At 50.7% G+C, this 24,110-nt stretch overlaps 1 protein-coding gene across 9 annotated transcripts; it reads left to right on the forward strand.

The window, feature by feature from the left end:
• Positions 1–266: 266 nt before the first annotated feature.
• Positions 267–16,388, forward strand: RNF44 (ring finger protein 44). 9 transcript variants are annotated; one of them, XM_026006665.2, is made up of 11 exons: positions 267–409; positions 11,331–11,482; positions 11,661–11,877; positions 12,291–12,458; positions 12,848–13,021; positions 13,130–13,291; positions 13,375–13,499; positions 13,815–13,902; positions 13,992–14,113; positions 14,256–14,355; positions 14,532–16,388. In XM_026006665.2, the coding sequence occupies exons 2-11, from the start codon at positions 11,376–11,378 to the stop codon at positions 14,592–14,594; spliced, it is 1,326 nt and encodes a 441-aa protein (XP_025862450.1). In that variant the 5' UTR covers positions 267–409; positions 11,331–11,375; the 3' UTR covers positions 14,595–16,388. The 9 variants fall into 9 exon arrangements, with proteins under 9 accessions (XP_025862450.1, XP_025862468.1, XP_072612650.1 ...); XM_026006683.2 differs by having other exon boundaries at positions 277–409; positions 11,691–11,877; XM_072756549.1 differs by having other exon boundaries at positions 329–409; positions 11,755–11,877.
• Positions 16,389–24,110: the final 7,722 nt, after the last annotated feature.

Consider the following 24,110-nt stretch of genomic DNA (forward strand, 5'->3'; position numbering starts at 1 on the left):
ACAGAGGAGACAGAGTCGGTCACTCGCCCAAGGTCACGCAGGCAGTAGCGCGCCGCTGGGACGCCAGACGCCGGGCGCTTTGCCCTTGCGCGCCCTCTGCCGCCGGAAGCCGAGGGGCGTGGCCCGCGGACGGTGGAGGAGCCGCAGAGGATTCAAATCCTTGAATCCGCCCCCCCCGCCCTCGCCTTGGTGCAGTCCTGGTAGTTCCGCAGGCGCACGGGAGCGGGGGGTGAAGCTCCGCAGCCGGCGTAGGCGCGGGTGGTGAGGTCCGCGGACGGTTCCACTGCGCGGGGCCAGAGGGGGGGCCGCGGCGGGCGGCGCTCGGGCCGCAGCGGGACCGGGACCCCGGGCTGCAGCGGGAGCGACTCGCCGGCCGCCGGGTTGGGGTGGAGCCCAGCCGCGGCTCCAGGTAACGCCTGGCCCGGACCCTGCGCCGTGCGCCCCAGGCGCGAGGCCAGCGAGGACGGAACGATAGGGGGCGGCCGCGGGCCGACAGAGTAGCTCAGGAACTTCCAGCGAGGCCTCCGCCTGCGTCTGCAGTGCCCAGCTCGCTGCCCCGGGACCCGGAGCCAGAGGTGCTCCGCTCTTCAGTCCTTCCGCTAGGTCCAAGTGCCCCAGTTCGGGGACCCGCTCCCCACCCTGGGAACTACAAGTCCCAGAGTGTCTTGCGCCCCGCACGTGACCCGATCGACCCCCCCACCCCTGCCCTCCGACGGGTTCCGGCTTCAGCTGGGGCCCTGCGTTCAGGGACTGAGCTGAAGAGGCGCCGCAGTCCTTTGGCTCGTAACGTCGGTCCCAGACATTTTAGCGGCGCTCCTTGTGCCAGCCGCTGGGGAGCCACAGCTCTCCGAGCCCTGCTTTGGAGCGGCTGCAGGTCCGGGGAACACCACTGCACCCCAGCGCCGTCGTTACAACTTTTAGGATGCCGGAATGCCGGGGAGTCCAGAGACGGTCTGTGTCTTACCCAAGGTCACACATTCCGTTGCCTAAGGATCTGTACGCTCGAATCGGGCTGCTGTCGGGGGGTCAGGGCGGTGGTGTGGGCAGGATGGAGGCAAGAAGCCGGCCCTCAGGAGGACAGAAACAAGATGGAGGGAAAATGGGGAATTCGGTTGGACTCCTCTCCCTGGGTCTGCCAGGCGCCCGCACTTACGCAGACCCTGCTTTTCATCTCTCGGTGATGTGATAGTACCTGCTCCCACCTTTGCAGACCCTAGGAGTTACAGTGGCCAGAGTTGCAGGGGGAAGGGAGTCGGAAAGGGGAGCCCCTTCCAACACCGTACCCGCAAAGCTCACTCGCACATTCAAGTGCAGACCCAGACCCAGAAAGTTGGGCAGGTACCGCAAGAGACGCACACATAGTAAGAGCTACAGTTGACTCACTGGGGTAGACGTTGTCACCTCCGTTTTACACCTGGCCAAACTGAGCCTCAAAAAGGTGGTGACTTCCTCAAAATCACAGAGCCAGTAAGAGGTAGAGCTGGGTTTCAGGCCCAGACAGGTTAGGCTCTCTAACCATCATTGTGTGCTTGTCCTCACTAGCCTATAAGAGGTAACAGTGGTGCAAACTAAGTGCTCAGTAAATGTCATGTGTCACTAGTGTTATTGCCCTAATTTTACAGGTAAGACTAAAGTGGAGAGAAGCCAAATAACTGACCCAAGTCAGAATTAAAGTACCACTGACCTGAGCCCCAGGCCCTTGGAACACCTTTATAGATGCCCCACCCTACCCCCTTATGCGTAAACAGTTCTTTCAGGCATGCCCTGAGAAAGGACTTGGCAGGGAGCCCATCAACCCCCACACTGGGATGTGAGGCTCTGGGCTCAGGTCTGCAATGCTCTGTGGTAGCTAGGAGGTCTGAGTCCTGAACTGGCTCTGCCAGGCTGTGCTGTGTCTCTGGGTGATCCCTCAGTCTGTATTCCCCAAGCTCCACCTGGGAAGGCTACTTAGCCTTGTGTCTGGAGGACAGTTTGAGGGGTCCTAGAAGAAAGGAGTAGGGTGCTTCCTGACCCTGAGGGAGGAATGGAGGCAGCCAGCTGTCCCAAGTTCTTGGGTAGAGCAGGGAGGGGGCAGGGCCCCAGCAGGAATCCATGATCCTAATCCCTATCCTGCCAAAGTGGAATCCCTCCCACCTGAAGAGGAGATTTGGGGATGGAAGCTGGAATGCAACATCCAGTGCTTTGCACTTGGAGGGACCAGGGTTTGAATCCTCTGCTGCTCATCCACCAGTCCTTGAGCCTCCGTGGTCTACTCTTGCCTTGGAATATCTGTCCTTTTGATTATTGAGCAACCCTTGGGGACTCTGTTTTGACATTTGTGACGCATGAACCAAACTTAATGTTAGATTAGAATGTGATACCTGGTTTGCCCATTGATTATTGAGTCATACCCCCTCATACATTTCCTCATCTGTAAAATACTGGCACCTAACTCTTAGGTCATTGGGAGGACCAGTGAGACAATCGAGTGGGCCTGCTTACACTCTGCAGGAGACCCTAGAGCCCTAATTTCTCCACAGAACCTCACTGCAGATGTGTGGATAAGAGTGAGCCTGGGATCCCTGGGTGGCGCAGCGGTTTGGCGCCTGCCTTTGGCCCAGGGCGCGATCCTGGAGACCCGGGATCGAATCCCACGTCGGGCTCCCGGTGCATGGAGCCTGCTTCTCCCTCTGCCTGTGTCTCTGCCTCTCTCTCTCTCTCTCTCTCTCTCTCTCTCTCTCTCTCGCTCTCTGTGTGACTATCATAGATAAATAAAAATTAAAAAAAAAAAAAAAGAGTGAACCACCCCCAACTGTGGCTTCCGGAGCCCACTGGGTCACACTTCTGGGATCTTAGGCAAGGAGAGGCACTTCCTGAACCACTTTCCTCATCTGTGAGATGAAAACAGAAGCTGTCTTCAAGTGGCAGGGGAGAAGTAGGGTGGAGTGATGAGAATGAGGCACACAGCAGGTGTGTGGGCCACATCACCACATTGGGATTCCAAAGCAAAAAAGACCTACTGGTAAACCTGAGGGGATTTCACAGGAAAGCCCAGACTTCTGGCTTATCTTGAAAACCTGGAGAAATTGGGCCTCCTTCCCACTTGTTTCAGAGTGATTCTGCATGTGCCCAGGAAGGTTTTTCAGATCAGGAGATATGTTACAGGCCTCTGGCCCTGGGGGAACCCTGAGGGGCTGTGAGTATTTGCTCGAGGTCTCCCAGGGGAGTAAGCCAGAAGGTCATGCATGTGGGAGGACAGGTCAGGGATTTCCTGGCCCTGTAGAATCAGAGGTGAGAGTCAAACTCAGAGCCTCTTCCTTAGGCATCTGCCATCCAGTGTGAGCCAGAGCCTGCTGGGGGGAGAGGGGGAGAACAGTCCCGTGGAGATAGTTTCTGCTGTCCCAATGCAGTGTGGTAATAGTCCTGCTGTGCATTAAGGAACTCAGAGCAGCTGACTGCCAGAAGACAGGTCAGGGGGGCTTTGGGGAGGCAGTCTTAGAGCTGAACCCCAAAGGCTGAGGAGAGTTTTGCCAGGGGTAATGGGTGGTAAGGATGTTTTAATTAGAGTTGTACAGTCAGGACTTTGGTGGCTTCGAAGTACATGACTTGATTGTGGCTGAAGACTTGCATTCTGAGGGTGCATGAGTGGTAAGGTATTTTCACTGTGGCCTTGGGCAAGTACTTGATTCTTTGAGCCTCAGATGTCACACATAAAATGAGGCATTCCAGTGAAGGCTAGATGACAGTGCACTTAAAAATTCTGAATCAAAAAAGAAAAAAATCTGAATCCCCTTAGGCTAGACAGGAGTAATGGAGTAAGACATAAAGTGAAGTGACTGTGGCAGGGCTCTGTACAAATTAGATGGTATGAAGTGAAGTTTGGGGTACGTCTAGGACTGAGTTAAGAGATGGGGAAGATCAGTACAAGCTAGAGATCTCCAAGCTTCCTTTAAGAGGTAAGAGGGAACAGAGCCCCAAAGGACAGAGAAGAGGAATAGGTTGGTAGAAAGGAAGAGAGAGTGCATCTCAGGCAGGCCATCCAGCTAAGCACAGGCAGGAAGGTGGCAGGCAGGGAAGGCCAGTGGGTGCACCATCATGGTTGTGGGAGAAGGACTGGGGAGAGGTGAGCCTGGAAGGCTGGGGGGAGCTTGTTAAGCACAGCTCCAGAGGCAGGCAGTAGGGAGCCGCTGCAGGTTCTGTCCCTACTCAGGCAAGCAGGGGGTGGTCTTAACAACAGCACCTTCCAACGAAGGGAAGATTTTCTAACTACTTTTACAAGGTGGGAAAAATAAAAGGTCAGAAGTGAGAGCCAGTGAAAGGGGGTTGGCTAGAGAAAGGCATTACCCTGTACTTCCCCATTCGTTCTCATGCACACATAGTTTTAACCCATGGATAGAGGTAGGCAGGTTAACACCTGCAGTACTGCATCCTGAACTTGATCTCCTGTGCTTAGGTATCTGCAAACTGCCCTTGGGTACCATCTGCAGTCATTGCATTGCTGGCTGCACACTCACCATGCAGTAACAGATTGTTGCTGGTCTAAACAACACTTGGATGAGTATCTCTGCTCCCTAGACTTCTGGATTGTTTCCATTGGATACTTTTCCTGAAAGGGAACTTCTGACTTTAAGGGAACAGAAGTTTTTATGCCTTAGATTTAAAATGCTCGTACTTTTTAACAGTAATTTTCTTTAGAATTTTCTGTAGGTTATATGGTATGGGTTTGTTTTTTTTTCTCTCTCTCTCTCTTTTTTTTTAACTTTGATAGGTGTACTCTTTAACCCCCATCCCTTACTTCACCCATGCCTCCACCCAGATTGTACAGGGTATGGGTTAGTTGGTTTTGTTTTGTTTTGTTTTAAGATTTATTTATCTTAGAGTTTGGAGGGGAGGGCAGATGAGAGTGTCTTAAGCAGACTCCATACTGAGCATGGACCCTGACGCAAGGCTCAATCTCACAACTCTTGAGATCAAGACCTGAGCTGAAACCAAGAGTTGGAGGCTTAACTGCGCCATCCAGGCACCCCGGTATAGGATTTTTTAAAAAGAGCAAATGTACACAAGCATATACAATAAAAAGTCTATCCAGTCCAGTTCTTCTTAAGGACAATTGTTAGTTTCCTGTATATCCTTCCAGAAATATTCTGTGCAGATACTGTATATACCCAGTTTTCAGAAAAATAGATACATAGTTACACTCTGTTCAGCAAATTGCTTTCAATTTTTATTCTTAAATTTGGGGTTATGAAGTACACCAAAGCAGCACAGAAAATGACACCACCACCACACACACACACACACACACACACACACCCTGTAGCCCTATACACAGGTTTAACAAATGTTATATAACATTTTGCGCTGGCATCTTGTTTAAGGAAGCAACCCTATGTCAGTGCAGCCACATGCAGAGGAGTCCAGTTTATTGACTATAAGCACACATTCTTTTCAGCCATGCCCAGCTGTTGGATATTTAGAGTATTACTGACTTTTTTCCTTAAATAATCGATGCGGAGGTAATACTCCACTTTGTATGATGCTGGCCCAGTGTTAAGGCCAAGGAGAACGAAGCTCAGCTGTTCAGCCACACTTTCTAGCTGTGTGACCTAGGGTGAGTGACCCCTTTGATCCTCTTTACCCATCTGTAAAATGCTGCAGTAATCCCTCCATCTCATCGCTGCTGGGAGGAGTACAGGAGTAGGTAACCGAAGACTTCATTAAGCTTAGTTCGCCAATACCCTTAAACAGGTTACCCTCCACAAGGGAGGCCAAGCTTTCCTGGCCACGCGCCGAGAGCTATTAGAGCGCCGGACAACTGCAGCTCGGGCTTAAAACTGTTCCCCGCCCCTTTCCCGGGCCACGCTGGGGGCGGGGCGGTTAAGTGTCTCTGTGACGTCAGCGCACGCAAGACCAATCCCCCTGCCTGGCAGGCGTTAGCTGCTTTGGATGGGCTGCCCGCTATTGGTTCGTTGGGCAACCCAGGCCCTCCCAGCTTTTTAAAGCTGCCGCGTAGTATAAACAAGGAGATGCACAGCGGCCAGGCCATGATGTCATCGCGGCGCGGTAGCTCTTGGGGCTGACGTCATCTCCGGGGAGGTTGCCGACCCAAGGCTGTTAGAGCCTTCCTAACCCAGTTGGGCTGGCTTAAGAGGCCGCTCCTGCCCCGTCGAAGGCCAGTCCCGTTGCACTTCAGTGTCCCTGGCGGCGCCCCGTCCCCGAAGAGAAGACCATGACACAGTAAGTCCGGGTTGCGGCTCTCCTAGGGGAGCCCATTTCTCCGGCAGGGAAACTGAGCCTCAGAGGCGCGAGTGGTTCGCGAGTTTGCATAGCAAGTTCGAGTTGCAGCCGGTGGCCTTGCCCACCCTGGGGTCTCCCATCTTTAGCTCAGGCCATGTGGCCCCGCCCCTTGCTTGTGATGACTGCGGTCACTTTAAGTGCGAAGGTGGGGGCAAGAAGGTTTTAAAAGAAAATCTGCCTTCCAAGATGGCTTCCCATTAGTCACGTGCCGAGACGCGGGGAGTGATTGGCTCCCACAGCCCTCGCGGGGCGGAGCTCTTGGCAGGGCTGCCGCGGGCAGTGGCCCGCTACTGTTTGCCGGAACCTCCCGGCGCGTCCCCGCGAGTCCCCCTCCCGCCCGACGCGCGACCCCGCCGCTTCGAATGTTGTGAATCAAATGTGGGATTTGTTACATTCCGCTGCCGCCGCGGACAGTTCTTAAAGGGCCAGCCGCCTGCAGCTGCGCAAAACCCGGCTGCGTCCTGCGCCGCCTCCCGCTCCCGGAGGGCCTGGGCTGAGAGAGGCAGACCGCGCGTGGGCCTCGCGAGGCAGACGCCGGCGGACCGACAACAAAGAGAGGGCTCCGGAAGGAGCTGGACTGCCCCCGGACCGGGGGGTGGGGAGGGGAGCACATTGTTCCGCAGGGCGGGGGCTCTTAAAGGGTCCAGGCAGCCCCCTCCCCACTGCCCAGCTTGGCCGTCCTAGATCGGGAACAAAGGAGTCAACGTGTGGCCTGGCGGCAGAAGGTGAGTAGGGGCCAGAGCTCCAACTCCCTTATTTCCGCATCCTTGGAACTCCTGTCTCCCTCCCCTGGGACTGGGGGCTGTGATCCAGCTGGCTCCGCAGGGGTTAATCACGGGCGGTCTAGCGTGGGGACGGCGAGACCTCTAGAATCAGGGAGATCAAGGAGGGTTCCCCCCAACCCCCCAAGCCCAGGTTGAGTCTCCCTTCTCCGGAGGCTCAGTGCTGCGGTTGGAGAGGAAGGAGCCGCCCCCTCCCCCTGCCGCCGCCACTTCCTTTGTTGTTGCTTTTGTCTCACGCCGAGCACATGGTCCGGGATCCTCGGCTCTTAAAGTCACAGCGCTCTGGCCCCAACGCCGCAGTCTGGACTCCCGCCCCCCCTTGTTCTTCCGAGTGCGGTACAAAGGAGTGAGAGGGGGACGTGGGGGTCTCCTCTCCGTGGGGGTGTCTGCACCTCGGCCCCCTTCCCGGGGAGGGGTGGCCGACGAAGCTCCCCAGAGCCCCGCAACCTGAGCCTGGCCCCCGTTGAGGAGGGACTGGTCCCTCAGGAACACTGGTTTCCAACCCCTGCTAATGTGACCACCTGATTTCTTGCGTCTTGTTTCTTCTGGCTTTATTTGGGCCTTCTATGAAGGAGAGATTTCCACCCCCATTTCACAGCTGTGAAAACTGAGGCTCACAGAAATGGGGAGATTTCCTTGACCAAGGTCACCTAGGGAGCCTGGGCTGACCAGGAACTACTAGTTCCGTGGCTGATGGTCCTGCCCCCAACTACCTCCAGGCAGCACGCTGGCCTACCCGGCAGTGGTGGCCTAGTCTGCCCTTTGTGGGGGTCGGGGCTTCTCATCCTGCCTGAATCTACTCAGGTTCTCAGGCAGACATACCCTTGGGGCAAATGACTGGGCTGGGGTTCCCTAGACTAAGACTGAGATAGTGGCATGGGGCACTGGAAGTAGGGAGTTGGCTGCCTCCTGGAGAAAGGGGTGGATGCAAAGTGTGGTGCCTGCTTCCAGGCAAGATTGGATTTAAGGATGGGACCCTGAAGACCCGTTTACCCAGATCTCCTTGGAAGCACAGTACAGAGGACTATGGAAAGGCAGAGAAATTGGGGGTGGTCACCTGGCTTCCACCTTTGCAGTTTGACCTTGAGCAAGTTGCTTGCTCCAAGTCTGGGCCTCGTTAGCTTTTCCACAATAGGGTTAGTCATAAGTGCCTGAAACAGAAAACTCTCGATCCCCTTTGGGGACTGGAATTAGTTGGGATTAGGTGGTCATTGGGGTTGCTGATGCTAATGAGAGTCAGGGATTAGGGGAATCTGGGCCTAGGTGGCAGCCAGGCAGGACAAGTTCTGGCTTTGTGGGCTAGAGCAAGTTACTTCCTTTCTCTGGGTCTCAGTTTCCTCAACTGTGAAGTGGGTGTGTCCCTTCTGTGCAACCTCTGTTCTTAGTACGACTTCCGAGAACCAGGGATCCCTCAGTTGCCAGCTCGGGTTTTCCCCTATGGGGGCATATGTCCCAACTTTCTCTTGCAGAGCTTGAAGTGGTACCTGACTTGTGTTTGTGGGGGCTAGAGTGGGGTTTAGCCTATCTTAATGTCTAATGGTGATCACTCACACCCACGTTTTGCAAATCACTTCTGCCTTTGAGCAGTCTTTCCAGTCCACTGGGAGGTGGTTACTTGGCTATTCCCATTTTACAGGTGAAGAGGCTGAGGCTCAGAGAGGGGGAGTGATGTGCCCAGTCCTAAGTCTAGAGACTCTGGCCAGAATTGGGGTATCATGTGTTAAGAATGCAAGGGTTGACACTTTTCAACTTTGGCACCATCATCTATGGCTAGAAGCCCTTTGGTCTGCTGGTTTGGTTTCTCAGCTCCTTGCCACATCCCTTTCCTGAGGAATGGGTGTTTTTGAAGGGGCTGGCCAGAGCAGAATCCCTTGTGTCTGGGCCTCTGTGGCATCCTCACCCCCCAGATTTCAGCAAGGCAGCCTGGCACAGGAGGAGCCACTGAAGCCACTGCCTGGTTTGTGTCCCAGTGCACTCACAGCTCTAGCTGACAGGCCTTAGACCTCAACTCTCTGACCCTCAGTGTCCTTACTTCTGAGGGTTGCTGTGAGGACCCAAGGTGGCACTGAGAGGTATCATAGTTATTACTGTTCAAATTCTTCATCAGCAGGACTATGGTCTCTCAGGATCTCTGAGGTTAGAGCAGTGGGGCCCAAAGCTGGCAGTAGAAACTGCTGGGGATTTGGTAAAATATCTAGATGCCTCTGTTCCCCAGCCCTCCAAAGACTGTGACCCAGGTCTGGAGTGGCCTAGGAGTCTGTTGTTGGAGATATTTAGGGGTTTACTGTGAATCTTTCTTGGCCTTTGTTTGCTAGGCTGGATTGTCAGCAAGAATAGGAAGGCTGTGGGTGTACACATGTGCATAAGGATGTGTACCAGGGGTTACAAACCTAGTCACCTACGATGGGCAGGTAGTGAATGGGCCTGGGGTGGCCTGGAGGGAAAGCTCATGCTCCAGTGAGGGGAACCAAGCAGAAATGAGGGTCTAGTGGGACCACATTTTCTGCTTTTCTTTCCTCTCAACTAAAGGCCAGATTTTTATGTAATCTCCCAGTTTTTAATCATGGGCACCAACTTCACTGCTGCCAAACTGTGTGTGATTGGCTCTCAAGTGTACATTTACCACATAGGTGCTGGACACAAGCTGGTCACTGGGCCCTGCCTACTCTTCTGCCAAGTGCCAGAGGCCAAGTCAGAAGAAGTGTGAATTCCACTCTTACACTTCTGGCTGTGGCCAGCCAGGCACTGCCCTATCAAGTGAAGAGCTTCCCCTGCAGGCTGGTTTATGAGAGTTAGGGCCCAGGCTTGTAAAGCTGAGCACAGAGGAAGTCTTCTTGCCACTGTTGGCAGGAAGGAACAAGGTGTTGAGGGTACGGTACGCTGGGTCCCTAGCTGTGTTAGTGGGCAGGTAGTACTCAAAGCTGGGTGTCAGAGTTGCAGAAGGGGTGGACAGAGGAGGCCTCCCTGTGGCAGAAACAGCAAAGGGCTGGTCCTATTTGATACACCTTTCAGCTTTGCAGGACCTGACAGGTTCCAGAGTTTTCTCTGCCAGGACCTCATCCCAACCTCTGGAGTTAGTAAATGGTCCCCCCCCCGCCCCCCGCCCCAACAGCTTATGCCACCTGGACCCCCAGGTCCTACCTGAGGGAGGAGACCCACCCCACCCCTTTCCCTCTCAGCTTCCTCCTTGAGGTTCTTGCTTCCCCTTTTTTCTCAGCAAGCCCCACTTGGGGGCTGTGTTAGGCCCCCAGAGCAAGGCCTGGCTGTATGCCAGACCTACCCATCCACCAGTGGCCACTACCTTCATCCCCTCCTGTGAAGCTCTTATTCTGGAACCCTTCCTGCTGGCAGCAGAGTGCAGTAAGAGGCTGTGGCCAGCTCACCTCCCGCTTTGACACTTGAGCAAGTCCCCTTCAATCTCTTTGAGCCTCAGTTTTCTCTTCTGTGAAAGGGAGCTAACATTGCCTTCCTTGAAGAGTAGATCAAGTCACATGTGGATAGGTACTATGGGAGCTGGTTATGAAAAGAAAGCAAACTGACTTGAATTGGGAGCCACTGAGGACAGGAACCAGCTTGGAACCTCTTACCTGGCAATAGTGCAAAGAGAAGGCTTAATTAGAATCCCCCGCCCAGGGGCAGCCCGGGTAGCTCAGCGGTTTAGCGCCACTTTCAGCCCAGGGCCTGATCCTGGAGACCCAGGATCAAGTCCCGTGTCAGGCTCCCTACATGGGGCCTACTTCTCCCTCTACCTGTGTCTCTGCCTGCCCCCCCCCGCCCCCGCCCCCCCCCCCCCCCCGCTCTCTCTCTCTCTCTCTGTCTCATAAATAAATAAAATCTTAAAAAAAAAAAAATGAATCCCCCCTGAGCTGACCCAGTGGAAGGGAAGAAACTGGAGTGCCCTTCCAGGAACTTCCAGCTTCCTGGAGGTTGAGGTTGAAGTTATAGCTTTGGGGACCCCACCCTGAGGGAACTTACTGGAGCCACCTGGCCTGGAAAGCATGCCAGCCAGCCTCCTGACTCAAACAACCCTGAAGAGGAACTTGACCCCATTTCATAGAGTAGGAAACTGAGGCCTGAACTCCCTGTCCCTGATTATCAGTGCCAAGAAGGCCAGACCCAGAGTGCACGCTGTACCTGGAGCACAGGGGCATGGTGGACATCAGTAGCTCCTGGAATTAGACCCCTGAGGTTTGATTCTGTCTCTGTAGTCCCTGATGGGGCAAGTGATTGGACTTCTGTGTGCCTCAGTTTGTCTATCTGTTTGCCTCCTAGGGTTGTGAGCCCTGGCCCAGCCCCTCCACCCCACTGCCACCTCTGATGAGACCATGGGCTCTGGCAGTGACTAGGTGGCCACCCTCTGCCCCTGTGGGTCAGCGGCGATTCTCTGTAGGACCTGGCAGTACCCCGGGCCAGCTCCGGGGAAGGTAGGAAGGAACCTCCTAGTCCTACATAGCTTAGAGCCTCTGGTGCTGGGGCTGATGGCCTGGGTTGTGGCCTAGGGGCCAGGGGTGGCAGGGCACAGGACCCTGAGCTGTCTTCCTTCCCTAGTGGGTAGTGACCTTGGTTTCTCTCCATGCTCTCTGAATGAGTGGCTCCCCTCAGTCCTACTGGGGCCTCCTCTCTGTGGTGCAGCCCCAGCCGCGAGGGCCCCCTGGCCAGCCTGCCTGCCCAGGATGAGCGCTTACCCTCCCAGCAGCCACCACCCCGGCCACACCTCCCTGTAGAGGAGCACCGAGCCTCGGCTCCTGCCGGCAGGAGCCCCCGAATGCTGCACCCAGCCTCCCAACAGAGCCCGTTCATGGTTGATCTCCACGAGCAGGTAGGCAGAGCACCCATCACCTTTGTTTCCCACCCTGCTGGCCCCTCCCCACCAGCCTCTGGCAAGCCTGAGGTAGCAGAATCCTGACTTCATCTTGCTTAACTCATTGCATGTTCATCAAGACATTTTAGCCCTGTTTTACGGGTTGGCAAATTGAGGCCCAGAGAAGGGAAGGGCATTCCTTGGAACTAACTATACAGTGGATGAGTGGTAGAGCTGGAAGCCCCTCCCAAGTTCCCAGAGTGTTCTTTCTGCCCTCTAGGGCTTGGGGCAGGGGTACAGCCAGGTCTGTACCTAGGTAGGCCCCAGCTAGGGAAGGGAAGGGAGGTGACCCAGCAGGACTTTCTCATTTGGGGACAGCAGCATGGCCCATTTTTCCTCTCTACACTTCTTGGGTTTCTTTCCACCCACAGGTGCACCAGGGACCCGTCCCTCTGTCCTACACAGTCACCACGGTGACAACCCAAGGCTTCCCCTTGCCTACAGGCCAACACATCCCTGGCTGCAGTGCCCAGCAGCTCCCAGCATGCTCCGTGATGTTCAGTGGGCAGCACTACCCCCTCTGCTGCCTCCCACCCCCGGTGAGTGTGTGCCTTCACCTTCTGCCCTATCTCCACTTGAAAACCCCAGACACAGGCCAGCAGCAGAAGCAAGCTGAGCTTATGACACCCATCCAGGCTGGGAGAGTGAGAGCACTTACCCAGCTCCACGCCTCAACCCTGCCCAGAAACGCATGTGTGTATTAACAGATAGTGAGAGGGCACCTCGGTTCAGGGAACTTCCTGCACCCCAGTGCCTGCCTATGGCTTGGAATTGTAACTGTGGGCCTTAGGACTGTAGTGTCCTGACTGGGTGGCCTCTGGCAGGAATAGGAGGGTCCAGAGGGCATGGAATGGCCCCTGGCCCTTAGCACAAGCATAGGCAGAGCCTAGAACACTATACAGCCCCCACCCCCTCCCTCTCTTGGCAGCTGATCCAGGCGTGTACCATGCAGCAGCTCCCCGTGCCCTATCAGGCCTACCCCCACCTCATCTCCAGTGACCACTACATCCTGCACCCCCCACCACCAGCCCCACACCCCCAGCCTGCCCACATGGCACCTCTTGGGCAGTTTGTATCGCTGCAGGCCCAGCACCCACGTATGGTGAGTCTGGGCAATGGGTTTGATGGTATAGGGGATGGCATGGTGGGGGGGTGGGGGCAGGGTTTCCCTCATTACTGATTTTGGCTGGCCCACCCCTGCTTCTTCCAGCCCCTGCAGCGGCTTGACAATGATGTGGACCTGCGGGGGGACCAGCACCCCCTGGGGAGCTTCACCTACTCCACCTCTGCCCCAGGCCCAGCCCTGTCCCCATCTGTGCCCCTGCACTACCTGCCCCATGATCCACTGCACCAGGAGCTATCCTTTGGTGTGGTAAGTACGGACCCCACCCAGACTCTAGGGTGATCAGGAGACAGGCCCACTGGGCTGACCTGCACCTGGTACCCCTCTCGTAGCCATATTCCCACATGATGCCACGGAGACTGAGCACCCAGAGATACCGCCTGCAACAGCCACTTCCCCCGCCACCCCCACCGCCACCCCCGCCACCGTATTACCCCAGCTTCCTGCCCTACTTTCTGTAAGTACCAGCACATCTGCCCCAGAGCCATGTGCCCTGGTTTCCTGGGACTTCCATTTGGACTCCAACAGAGCCCCACAGGGTGCCTGGGGCCTCTAAAGCCATCTGGCATCCCTACCAAACCACACGTACTCAACACTCATGAGCTGGGTTTCTCACCCTCCTACAATGCCTTGGGACAAACACTGGAGTCCCTGGTGTGAACGGTGCAGAGCTCTGGGCTTTGTTTCATGGAGGGAGACGGGAACAGCTCTGCACCCCCTACACCTACTGACCTTGACCCTGGGCCCCCCACACCTGTCTCCCCTCCCCTAGCTCGATGCTGCCAATGTCACCAACAGCAATGGGGCCCACCATCAGCCTGGATCTCGATGTGGATGACGTGGAGATGGAGAACTATGAGGTCCCGTGGAGCACTGTCCTGGGAGGTGGGAGCTTGGGGGACCTCAGGCCCTGAGCATTAATGACCCTCCGCCTCCTGCTCTTATCCAGGCCCTCCTGAACCTGGCAGAGCGACTAGGAGATGCCAAGCCACGAGGCCTCACCAAAGCGGACATTGAGCAGCTCCCATCATACCGCTTTAACCCAGACAGCCATCAGTCAGAGCAGACACTGTGAGTACTATTCCCTCATCTGCCCCTCTGTGAGCACAGGGGGCTGCAGGGGCCCCCTTCCTCCAGGGGTTTTGTGCTGTGCGATGAGCCTCCCCCCTCTCCTGCCATCATTGTGGAAGTGACACTCTATACCCTCTCTCAGGTGTGTTGTCTGCTTCAGTGACTTTGAGGCACGGCAGCTGCTGCGAGTCCTCCCCTGCAACCACGAGTTCCACACCAAGTGTGTCGACAAGTGGTTAAAGGTAACACATATGATTCCATTATGTGAAGGATGGGGGGTGGTAGACCTTGGAGGGTTTCCCTTCTTGTTAGCTAGAAGTCCAGGCTCTGTTCATGGGTCAAGTCCCAGAAGCAGAATAGACCCAGCTGGGGTGGAGGACAGACAAGAGTGAAGCCTGATGTGTGGCTGCTCCCCCAGGCCAACCGGACGTGTCCCATTTGCCGGGCCGACGCCTCCGAGGTGCCCAGGGAGGCTGAATGAGGCCCACAGCCGCCCAGGATAACCCTGCCCGAAGCTCTGGAAGCTCGGGTTGGGGGGACCTGGGGAGGACGGGGAGGGAGTGGCCCAGGCCTGCCCCGTCATTCCCGCCTGCATCTCCAGAGCTGGTGCCAGGGTCAGCCCCGAGAGAAGCCCCTGCAATAAGCCCCTGCATTTGCCAAGCTCCAAAGACTCCTGCCCCGATCTGCCTGCCAGTCTGCCCACCACGGAGCTGCCTGACTGTCCGTAACTCAGTCTCCCTCCTGTTTGCCCTTGAGTCCGTCTCCTTTTCCTGCCAGCCCTGGGAGCCAAGGGTCCGTCCCCCCCCTACCGCCACCCTCCAGTGCAGCTGGGGGAGATCCTCAGCCCCAGGATGGGCAAAGGGGGCTCCATCCTGGGTTGCCTGGTCTCTTGCACTGAAATGGTATGCCGTCTGACTGGATGGCACTGACAGGTGTGCAGACAGAGAGTGGCATGAGGCCATTTCCTGAGCCCCAGACCTGAGTCCAGGAGCCTTGATCTCAGACAGACTCAGATAGCCAGCCCTACCCAGGCTTCTGTGAGGGTTGGCCCCCTCAAGGACCCTCACCTGTCACAACATTCCAGCCCCACCCCCAGGCTGGAGGATATCAGAGCCAGCCTCCTCAGTATATGGGGAACTGGCCCTGAGCTGGGGTGGCGTGTATCCTGAGGGGGCCCGGGCCATGCAGGGGAGAGTGACCTCCTTTGTTCCTGGTGGCCACCCCTCCCTGGCAGTGAAAGGGGGCCAGACACACACCCTGTCTCCCCTCTCTGTTGTTTTGCATGAACGTGAAGAGCAGCAGTTTTTGTTTATTCATTTGGCCCAAAATCGCGTGTAGGATTTGGGAGTGTGGATTTTTAAATAATTTGTTTCCTTTTGGTTTAATGGGGGATATAGGGACCAACCAGGACCAAGTGCCCAGGGGGCCAGGAATGGTCTGGTGGTGCCGCCTGGTCTGCATGCACGTGTGCGGCTGGGGCTGGGCTGGGCGGTTGGCAGTCATGGGTGGGGTTGGGGGGTGGTCTGTGCTCAGCTGATAACTGCCATGCACTGTACTGCACACGTCCCCAGAGCCTAACGGGACCGTACGCTTTTCAGGGCATTTCTCCCTCCAGCCAGGGCCCATCTCCCACCTGACTGGGTGAGTCTCCTCCAAGGAAGTCCCAGGAGGACAGGGACCAGGGAGGGCGTGGACCCCACATCTAGGGGCCCCCTCCCAGCCTGAGCCCTGCCCTCCAAGGTCTGGAGGAGGCCCACACACAGTCTGGCTGAGCTCCCACCCTTTCCTTTCTTGGTCCCATTCCTTTCCTGTACTACTCCCAGCTGGGGTTGCTGCCCTGAACGAACTGCGTGTGGGGCCGGCACATCCTAGCAGGCAGCCCCTGGCGCCTGCTGCCTCAGGGATGCTCCAACCACCCTCGTTCTCCCTGCAGCGGCCCTGGCTCCCTGCATCCCCTCAGCCTGCCATGGGGCCCCATCACCCTGGCCCCACCCCCGTGGAGAACCCAAAGTCTTACTGTATATAACTCCAGGTGACGTTTCTATATTTATAGCAGTGTTGAAATCCCACGTGTTTTACACAGAAAACCACCCTCTCCAAACCCCTCCCCTTCCCACCCCAACAAAAGGTTTTCAGAATCCTTAAGGTTCCTGGGGCAGGCGGAAACAGGCTCACGGATTGTGTGTCGGCTGCAGCAATGATTCCAACGAGCAGCTATTGGGGGGGGAAACACGACATTAAAAAAAAATCATTAAAAAAAAGATTTATAAAACAATTATTTAGGATGTTTGTGATTTGCCGACCTTGCTATAGATGCCATGTTACCAATGATTTCCTGTGGTGGGGGCTTGTCATTGTTTACTCTTTTTATTTACCAACTTCTGGCCTAGGCATGACAGTGGGCACCATCCCCCAGCCTTGGCTGGGCCCAGCACCTGTGTTCTGTGTTAGAAAGGTTATATATATATATATATATATATATATATATATATATATAATTACATATATATATATAAAAATATATGTAATTTGGGGGGCCCTGTTCCTTGCACATTTTACAGTTACCTCATTTTTCCCATGTATGTATTTGAGAAAATGCTAATATATAGAGAAAAAAATGGTTCTTAAAGCTTAAATGTGTGGTTTTTTTCCATTCCATTGGATTCACATTGGTTTGTAGCATTTAACATAACTAGTATGTTGTATTATATATATGTGTATACTGATTGAAATTTTTAACAGATTTGTACTTTTTTTAAAATGAAAGTTGCTAGTTCTGCTTGACCAAGTAGTGCAATCATTATTTTTTTTAATATTGTTGCTGATTTCAGAGGGATATTCACTAATAAATGTATGATGTATATCAAGTATTGCTCAAGCTGCCTTTGGCTACCTGTTCTTTTGGTGGGAAGTGGGGGTAAATGTCAGTCTGAGAGTGGGTAGGGGCTAGGGATGAGGTGGGCAGAAAAGATTGTTCTCTGCTATGATACCTTGAGGGTACCTCCTGATCAAGAGGGTCTGCCAAGCCAGGTTAGTCATGACATTCTGGGCCATGTGCTTCACACTCAAAGTAGGATTCTGTTGGCAAGTGGCAGGATTCCATCAAACTGGTTTTAGGAAAGTGTCACTTATTTTGGTCTGTCACTTAAGTTCTGGATGTAGGTTCTGCCTCAAGCATGACTGGATTGGGCATGGGGATGTTATAAAGAACCAAGATGTCCTTCATTTTACAACTTTGTTTTGAAGGAGCTGCCTCAGTGTGGTATTTCTTGGTAGCTCTAGTTCAGTTTCTTGTAGTTTAGCATCTTTCCATGGGAAAACCATTTTTTCCCTGGAATTCTAATGGGATTTTTGGGATGGAGTCTTGTTAGACCCAATTTGGATTGTGGGTGCATCCCCAGGCCATTTACTAGCAGATCAAGGAGCTACACCAGCAGGATTGGCTTGACTTGCATTACATACCCTGCTACCCACAGGCCGTACTAAGACTACATGGACTGGAGGCCCTCACTACCAGGCCCAGTGGGAGATAGGGGCCTGAAAACCACCCAAGGGACTAGGTTGGTGATGCAGTTGCATTTCTCTTACCCATGATGGTATATGGTACTGCAGAGATACCAGCTGACTTGTTAGCATATCAAAGCAATATGGTCTGGAGCAGGAGCAGTGGGCTGGGGTCCGGAGACCCAGGACCTGGTGTCTGTGTGATGCCACTATCTGTAGCCTTGGTCAAGTCCCTTCTCTTTCAGTCTCTGGATCAACTGCAAAATAAGGGATAATTAGTTAAGTGGCTTCCTAATTATGTTTCAGAGGACGTGCTATGGGAGCATAAAGGGAGTCAAGAAGGGCTCTGGGGTTAAGTTAGTTTGGGAAATTCCACACTAAAGGTAACAGAGCCTGTATTGCAGGGCTTCTCTGAGCCCTGGTTATGCTGATGTATGTTATAACCCTCTAGGAATGGATACTGTGAGCAGCACTTCCTACATTTGATTGTTTGGCTACATGTAATACTCAAGTTGCATTTTCTGGGGCACACTGAAAAGTGCTGATTAGACCAGTGATAGCAACAGAGTTCCCAGGGCCCTAGTCTGAAGACTAGGGTAGTCTTTAAGGTTTTTTTCAGTATTTAAAAAAACCTATGGAGGGGTGCCTGGATGGCTCAGTTGGTTGAGTGTCTGCCTTTGGTTCAGGTCATGATCTCTGGGGTCCTGGGATCGAGCCCCAGGTCTCTCTGCTCAGCAAGCAGTCTGCTTCTCCCTCTCCCTCTGCCCCTTCCCCTGCTCATGCCCTCTCTCACTCTCTCTCAAGTAAATAAATGAAGTCTTTAAAAAAAAAAAAACACTATGGAAAAGAAGACATGAGCTTATTGATGCAAAAAAAAAAAAAAAAAAAAAAAAACCCTTGCCCAATTCAACATTCATTTATGATAAAAACTCTCAGCAAGCCAGAAATAAGAGGGTAACTTCCTCAACTTGATAAACTAACATCTACAAAAAGCCCAAACTAACATGTAATGGTGTGAAAGACTAGGTGCTTTGCCCTTGAGATTAGAACAAGGCAAGGATGGCTATCTACTCTCATCACTCCTTTTTTTTTTTTTTTTTTTTTTTTTTTTAAGATTTTATTCATATGGGCAGCCTGGGTGGCTCAGCGGTTTAGCACCGCCTTCAGCCCAGGGTGTGATCCTGGAGACCCCGGATCAAGTCCCACATCAGGCTCCCTGAATGGAGCCTGCTTCTCCCTCTGCCTGTGTCTGTGCCTCTCTCTCTGTGTGTGTCTCTCATGAATAAATAAATGTTTAAAAAAAAAAAAAGATTTTATTCATTCATGAGAGACATGCAGAGACAGGCAGAGGGAGAAGCAGGATCCCCACGGTGGGGAAGTCCAACATGGGACTTGATCCCAGGACCCAGGGATCACGACCTGAGCTGAAGGCAGAGGCTCTACCCCTGAGCCACCCAGGTGTCCCGACTCACCACTCCTATTCAACAACATATTGGAAGTCTTAGCACAAAAGAAAAGGCAAGAAAAATGAAATAAAATTAAACATAGCAGATTGAAAATTTTCCCTATTTGTAGCTTTGATAACCTATAAATTATCAAAATTCCATGGAGAATTTGAAAATCCCAAGGAATCTACCAAGAAAAACTAGAACTAAATGAATTCATTAGGTCATAGGTTACAAGATGAATATACAAAAATTAATTGTATTCTGTATAGTAGCAATATATATGAAAACCAAAATCTAAAACATGCTATATAACCACTCAAAAGAGATGAAATATATCTAACAAAACATGAGATTCATGTGTTGAAAATCTTGACAAAACACTGGATGAAAGAAATCATAGACCTATATAAATAGAGAAACCTGTTCTCAGGCTAGAAGACTCAGCAATAGGTAAAGATGTGATTTCTTACCATATTGGTCTATGGGTTTAATGCAATCCTATCAAAAATGTTTTTAAAATTGTGAGATGACATTCTTCAAAATTTATATGAAAAGGCAAGCAAGTAGCTAAGATAACTTTGAAATAACAATAAAATGAGAAGAATCACCCAACCTGATTTTAAGAGTTATTGTATAGCTTTAAGACAATATGGCAAGGCAGCCCAAGTGGCTCAGCAGTTTAGCGCTGCCTTCAACCTAGGGTGTGATCTTGGAGACCCCAGATCAAGTCCCATGTCAGGCTCCCTGCATGTAGCCTGCTTTCTCCCTCTGCCTGTGTCTATGCCTCTCTCTCTCTTTCTGGGTCTCTCATGAATAAATAAATAAAATCTTAAAAAAAAAAAAAAAGACAATATGGCAGAGGGATCAATGGAACAGAAGAAGGATCCCAGAAACAGCCCTGCACAAGTATGGCCAGCTAATTTTTGAGCATTCAACGAAGGATAGTCTCTTCAACAAATAATACTGGAATAGTTGGATATTCATACAAAAATGAACTCAAAATAGATCATAGATTTAAAGGTAAAACAAACTGGAAAACTTATAGAAGAAAACAAGTGAAAATCTTCACCACGACCTAGAGCTAGGTGGAAAGAGCTTAGACATGGCACCAAAAGCAATCCATAAAAGAAAAATAGTGATAAATTGGACTTCATCAGAAATTATATGATTAATTTACAAGTCATATGTGTGAGAAATGACTCATGTCAGATCAATAAAGAACTCTTCAAAACTCAACAAAAGGGATGTCTGGGTGGCTCAGCAGTTGAGTGCCTGCCTTCAGCTCAGGTCATGGTCCTGGGATTGAGTCCCACGTCAGGCTCCCTGCTTGGAGCCTGCTTCTCCCTCTGCCTATGTCTCTGCCTCCCTCTCTGTGTGTCTCTCATGAATAAATAAATAAAATCTTAGAAAAAAAAAAAAAAAAGCAAAGAGGATATTGCATTTGTTCACCACCATAAGCTATTAGGGAAATGCAAATTCAACCACAGTAAGATTATTACATACCTGTAAAAATAACAAAAATAATAAATAGTGACAATATCAAGTTCTGATGAGGATGCACAGAAATGCATTTGTTGTATATTGCTGATGGGACTATTAAATAATACAGCCACTCTGGACTATAGTCTGGCAAGTATTTTTTTAATAATTATTTTGATAGGGCAGCCCGGGTGGCTCAGCGGTTTAGCCCCGCCTTCAGCCCAGGGAGTGATCCTGGAAACCTGGGATCGAGTCCCATGTCGGGCTCCCTGCGTGGAGCCTGCTTCTCCCTCTGCCTGTGTCTCTGCCTCTCTCTCTCTCTCTCTGTCTCTCATGAATAAATAAATAAAAATCTTTAAAAAAAATAATTATTTTGATACAATCTATCATAAGTCAGTAGAGGTTTCACTCTGCCATAGATGCATCTCTGAAGATCCCTGTACCATTCAGCTGATGAGTGTCTAAATGATGTACTATCTTTTATCCCAGCCACCTTCCATGTTGTTCCTGTCCATTAATTGCATCCCAATCAATCCAGATGACCAAATAGTTCTTTATCCCCTAAGTAAGCTTAAAATGGTTGGTTCAGGTATTCCTAGATCTGCAACCCTCTTAAATCCCAGGTAAATCATGAGAGGAATCGGCTCCAGTGAGTGGCAAATTGGCTACCCTTGAAGGGCTGCTGCAGCCTCTGCTTGGCCTCTTTGCTAGCTTCAGTCTGGCGACAGCCTGGCAGTTTCCTCTAAAACTAAACATATACTTACTAAATGACCTAGCACTCCTGGGCATTTATCCCAGAAAAATGAAAACGTCCACACAAGAACATGTATGCAAATGTCCATAGCTGATTTATCCATAATCACCCCAAATGAGGAACAACCTACATGTCCTTCAGTGAGCAAATGGTTAAATTGTCATCCATTCAAATCATGAAATACTAAACAATAAAAGGAACAAACTTGAGGCCCCTGGCTGGCTCAGCTGCCGGAGCGTGAAACTCTTGATCTTGAGGCCATGGGTTCAAACCCCACATTTAGTATAGAGCTCACTTAAAAAAAAAAAAAAAAAAAAAAGGAACTAACTATTGATCCATGCAACAACTTGGATGGATCTCAAAGGAATTATGCTGAGTGAAAAAAAAAAAAAAATCACAAAGGTGATATATATATATATATATATATATATATATATATATATATATCCATTTTTATAACATTATCAACATCAGGAGAGATGGAGAATAGATTAGTGGTTGCCAGGGGTTAGGGATGGTGGAACAAGGGTATGTGTGTCTGACTATAAGGGTAGCAAGGGGTAAGGTCTTTGTGACAATGCAATGGTTCTGTATCTTGATTATGGTGTGATTACATGAATTTATACAAAATAATGAAACTTAACAACTACAAACACAAATGGGTGGATGTAAAACTGGTGAAATCTGGATTATATCAATGTCAATTTTCTGGTTTTATATAAAATGTTATTAAGGGAAACTAAGGGTTACACCAGGCCTTTTTTGTAATATTTTTACAACTTCCTATAAATCTATATTTAGTTCTAAATAAAAAGTAAAAAAAAAAAAGCCAGTGGGAAATTAGATAAAGGCTGACATTATGAATCAGATTAAAATCCTTTCATTTTTCAGGGTGCCTGGGTGGCTTAGTTGGTTAAGCCAACTGCCTTTGGCTCAGGTCATGGTCCCAGGATCCTGGGATGGAACTCCATGTCAGGTTCCCTGCTAAGCAGGGAGCCTGCTTCGCCCTCTGCCTCTGCTGCTCCCCCTGCTTGCGCTGTGTGTGTGTGTGTGTGTGTGTGTGTGTGTAATAAAATCTTTTAAAAAAATAAAATCCTATCATTTTTGTACTACACATAGAAAATCCTAAAGACTCCACCAAAAACTACTAAAAGTAATAAAAGAATTAAGTAAAGTGGCAGGATACAAAATTATACCCAGAAATTGATAGCCTTTCTATACACTAGTAATGAAATTAAAAAAAGAATTCTATTTACAATTGCACCAAAAAGAATAAAATGCCTAGGAATAAATTTAACCAAAGAGGTAAAAGAACTACATACTCTGAAAACTATAAAACACTAATGAAAGAACTTGAAGATGATACAAATGGAAAGATACTCCAAAAAAAAAAAAAAAAAAAGGAAAGATACTCCATACTCATGGATTGGAGGAATTAATATTGTTAAAATTTCCATATTGCCCAAAGCAATCTACAGATTCAGTGCAGTCTCCATCAAAATACCAACAGCATTTTTCAAAAAAGTAGAACAAATAATACTAAAATCTGTATGGAACCACAGAAGACCCTGAATAGCCAAAGTGATCTTTAGAAGAAAGAACAAAGCTGGTGCTATCACAATACCAGACTTGAAGACATACTACAAAGCTGTAGTAATGAAAACAGTATGGCACTGGCACAAAAATAGACACACTGATCAATGGGACAGAATAGAGGGATCCCTGGGTGGTGCAGCAGTTTAGCGCCTGCCTTTGGCCCAGGGCGCGATCCTGGAGACCCGGGATCGAATCCCATGTCGGGCTCCCGGTGCATGGAGCCTGCTTCTCCCTCTGCCTATGTCTCTGCCTCTCTCTCTCACTGTGTGCCTATCATAAATAAATAAAAATAAAAAATAAAAAAAATAAAGTTGTTTTAAAAAAAATGGGACAGAATAGAGACCCCAGAAATAATCCCAAAATTATATGGTCAATCTATAACAAAGGAGGCAAGAATATACAATAGGGAAAAGACAATCTCTTTAATAAATGATGCTGGGAAAACTGGACAGCTACATGTAAAAGAATGAATCTTCTTTTTTTTTTTATTGTATTTATTTTTTCATCAGAGAAGTGGGTGGGCAGAGACACAGGCAGAGGGAGAAGCAGGCTCCATGCAGGGAGCCCAACGTGGGACTCGATTCCGGGTCTCCAGGGTCATGCCCTGGGCTGAAGGCAGCACTAAACCACTGAAGCAACCAGGCTGCCCGAAACTAGACTACTTTCTAATACCATGCACAAAAATAAACTTGAAATGGATTCAAGGGGCACCTGGGTGGCTCAGTGGTTGAATGTCTGCCTTAGGCTCAGGTCATGATCCCAGGGTCCTGGGATCGAGTCCCGTGTCGGGCTCCCCATAAGGAACCTGCTTCTCTCTCTCCCTGCATGGAGCCTGCTTCTCCCTCTGCCTGTGTCTCTGCCCCCCACCCCGTGTCTGTCATGAATAAATGAAATAGATTTTATTTTATTGCCCTAAATAAATAAAATCTTTTAAAAAATCATAAAATTAAAAAGAAATGGATTCAAGACCTAAATATAAGACCTAAAACCATAAAAATCCTGGAAGAGAGCAAAAGCAGTAATTTCTGACATTGGCTGTAGCAACACTTTTCCAGATATGCCTCCTGAAGCAAGGGAAACAAAAGCAAAAGTAAACTATTGAGACTACATCAAAATAAAAAGCTTTTTGCATGGCAGAAGAAATCAACAAAACAAAAAGAAGATATTTCCAAATGATATATCTGCTAAGGGATTAATATCCAGAATATATGAAGAA

This window comes from Vulpes vulpes, chromosome 4 (genome assembly GCF_048418805.1).
Source record: "Vulpes vulpes isolate BD-2025 chromosome 4, VulVul3, whole genome shotgun sequence".
NCBI lineage: Eukaryota > Metazoa > Chordata > Mammalia > Carnivora > Canidae > Vulpes > Vulpes vulpes.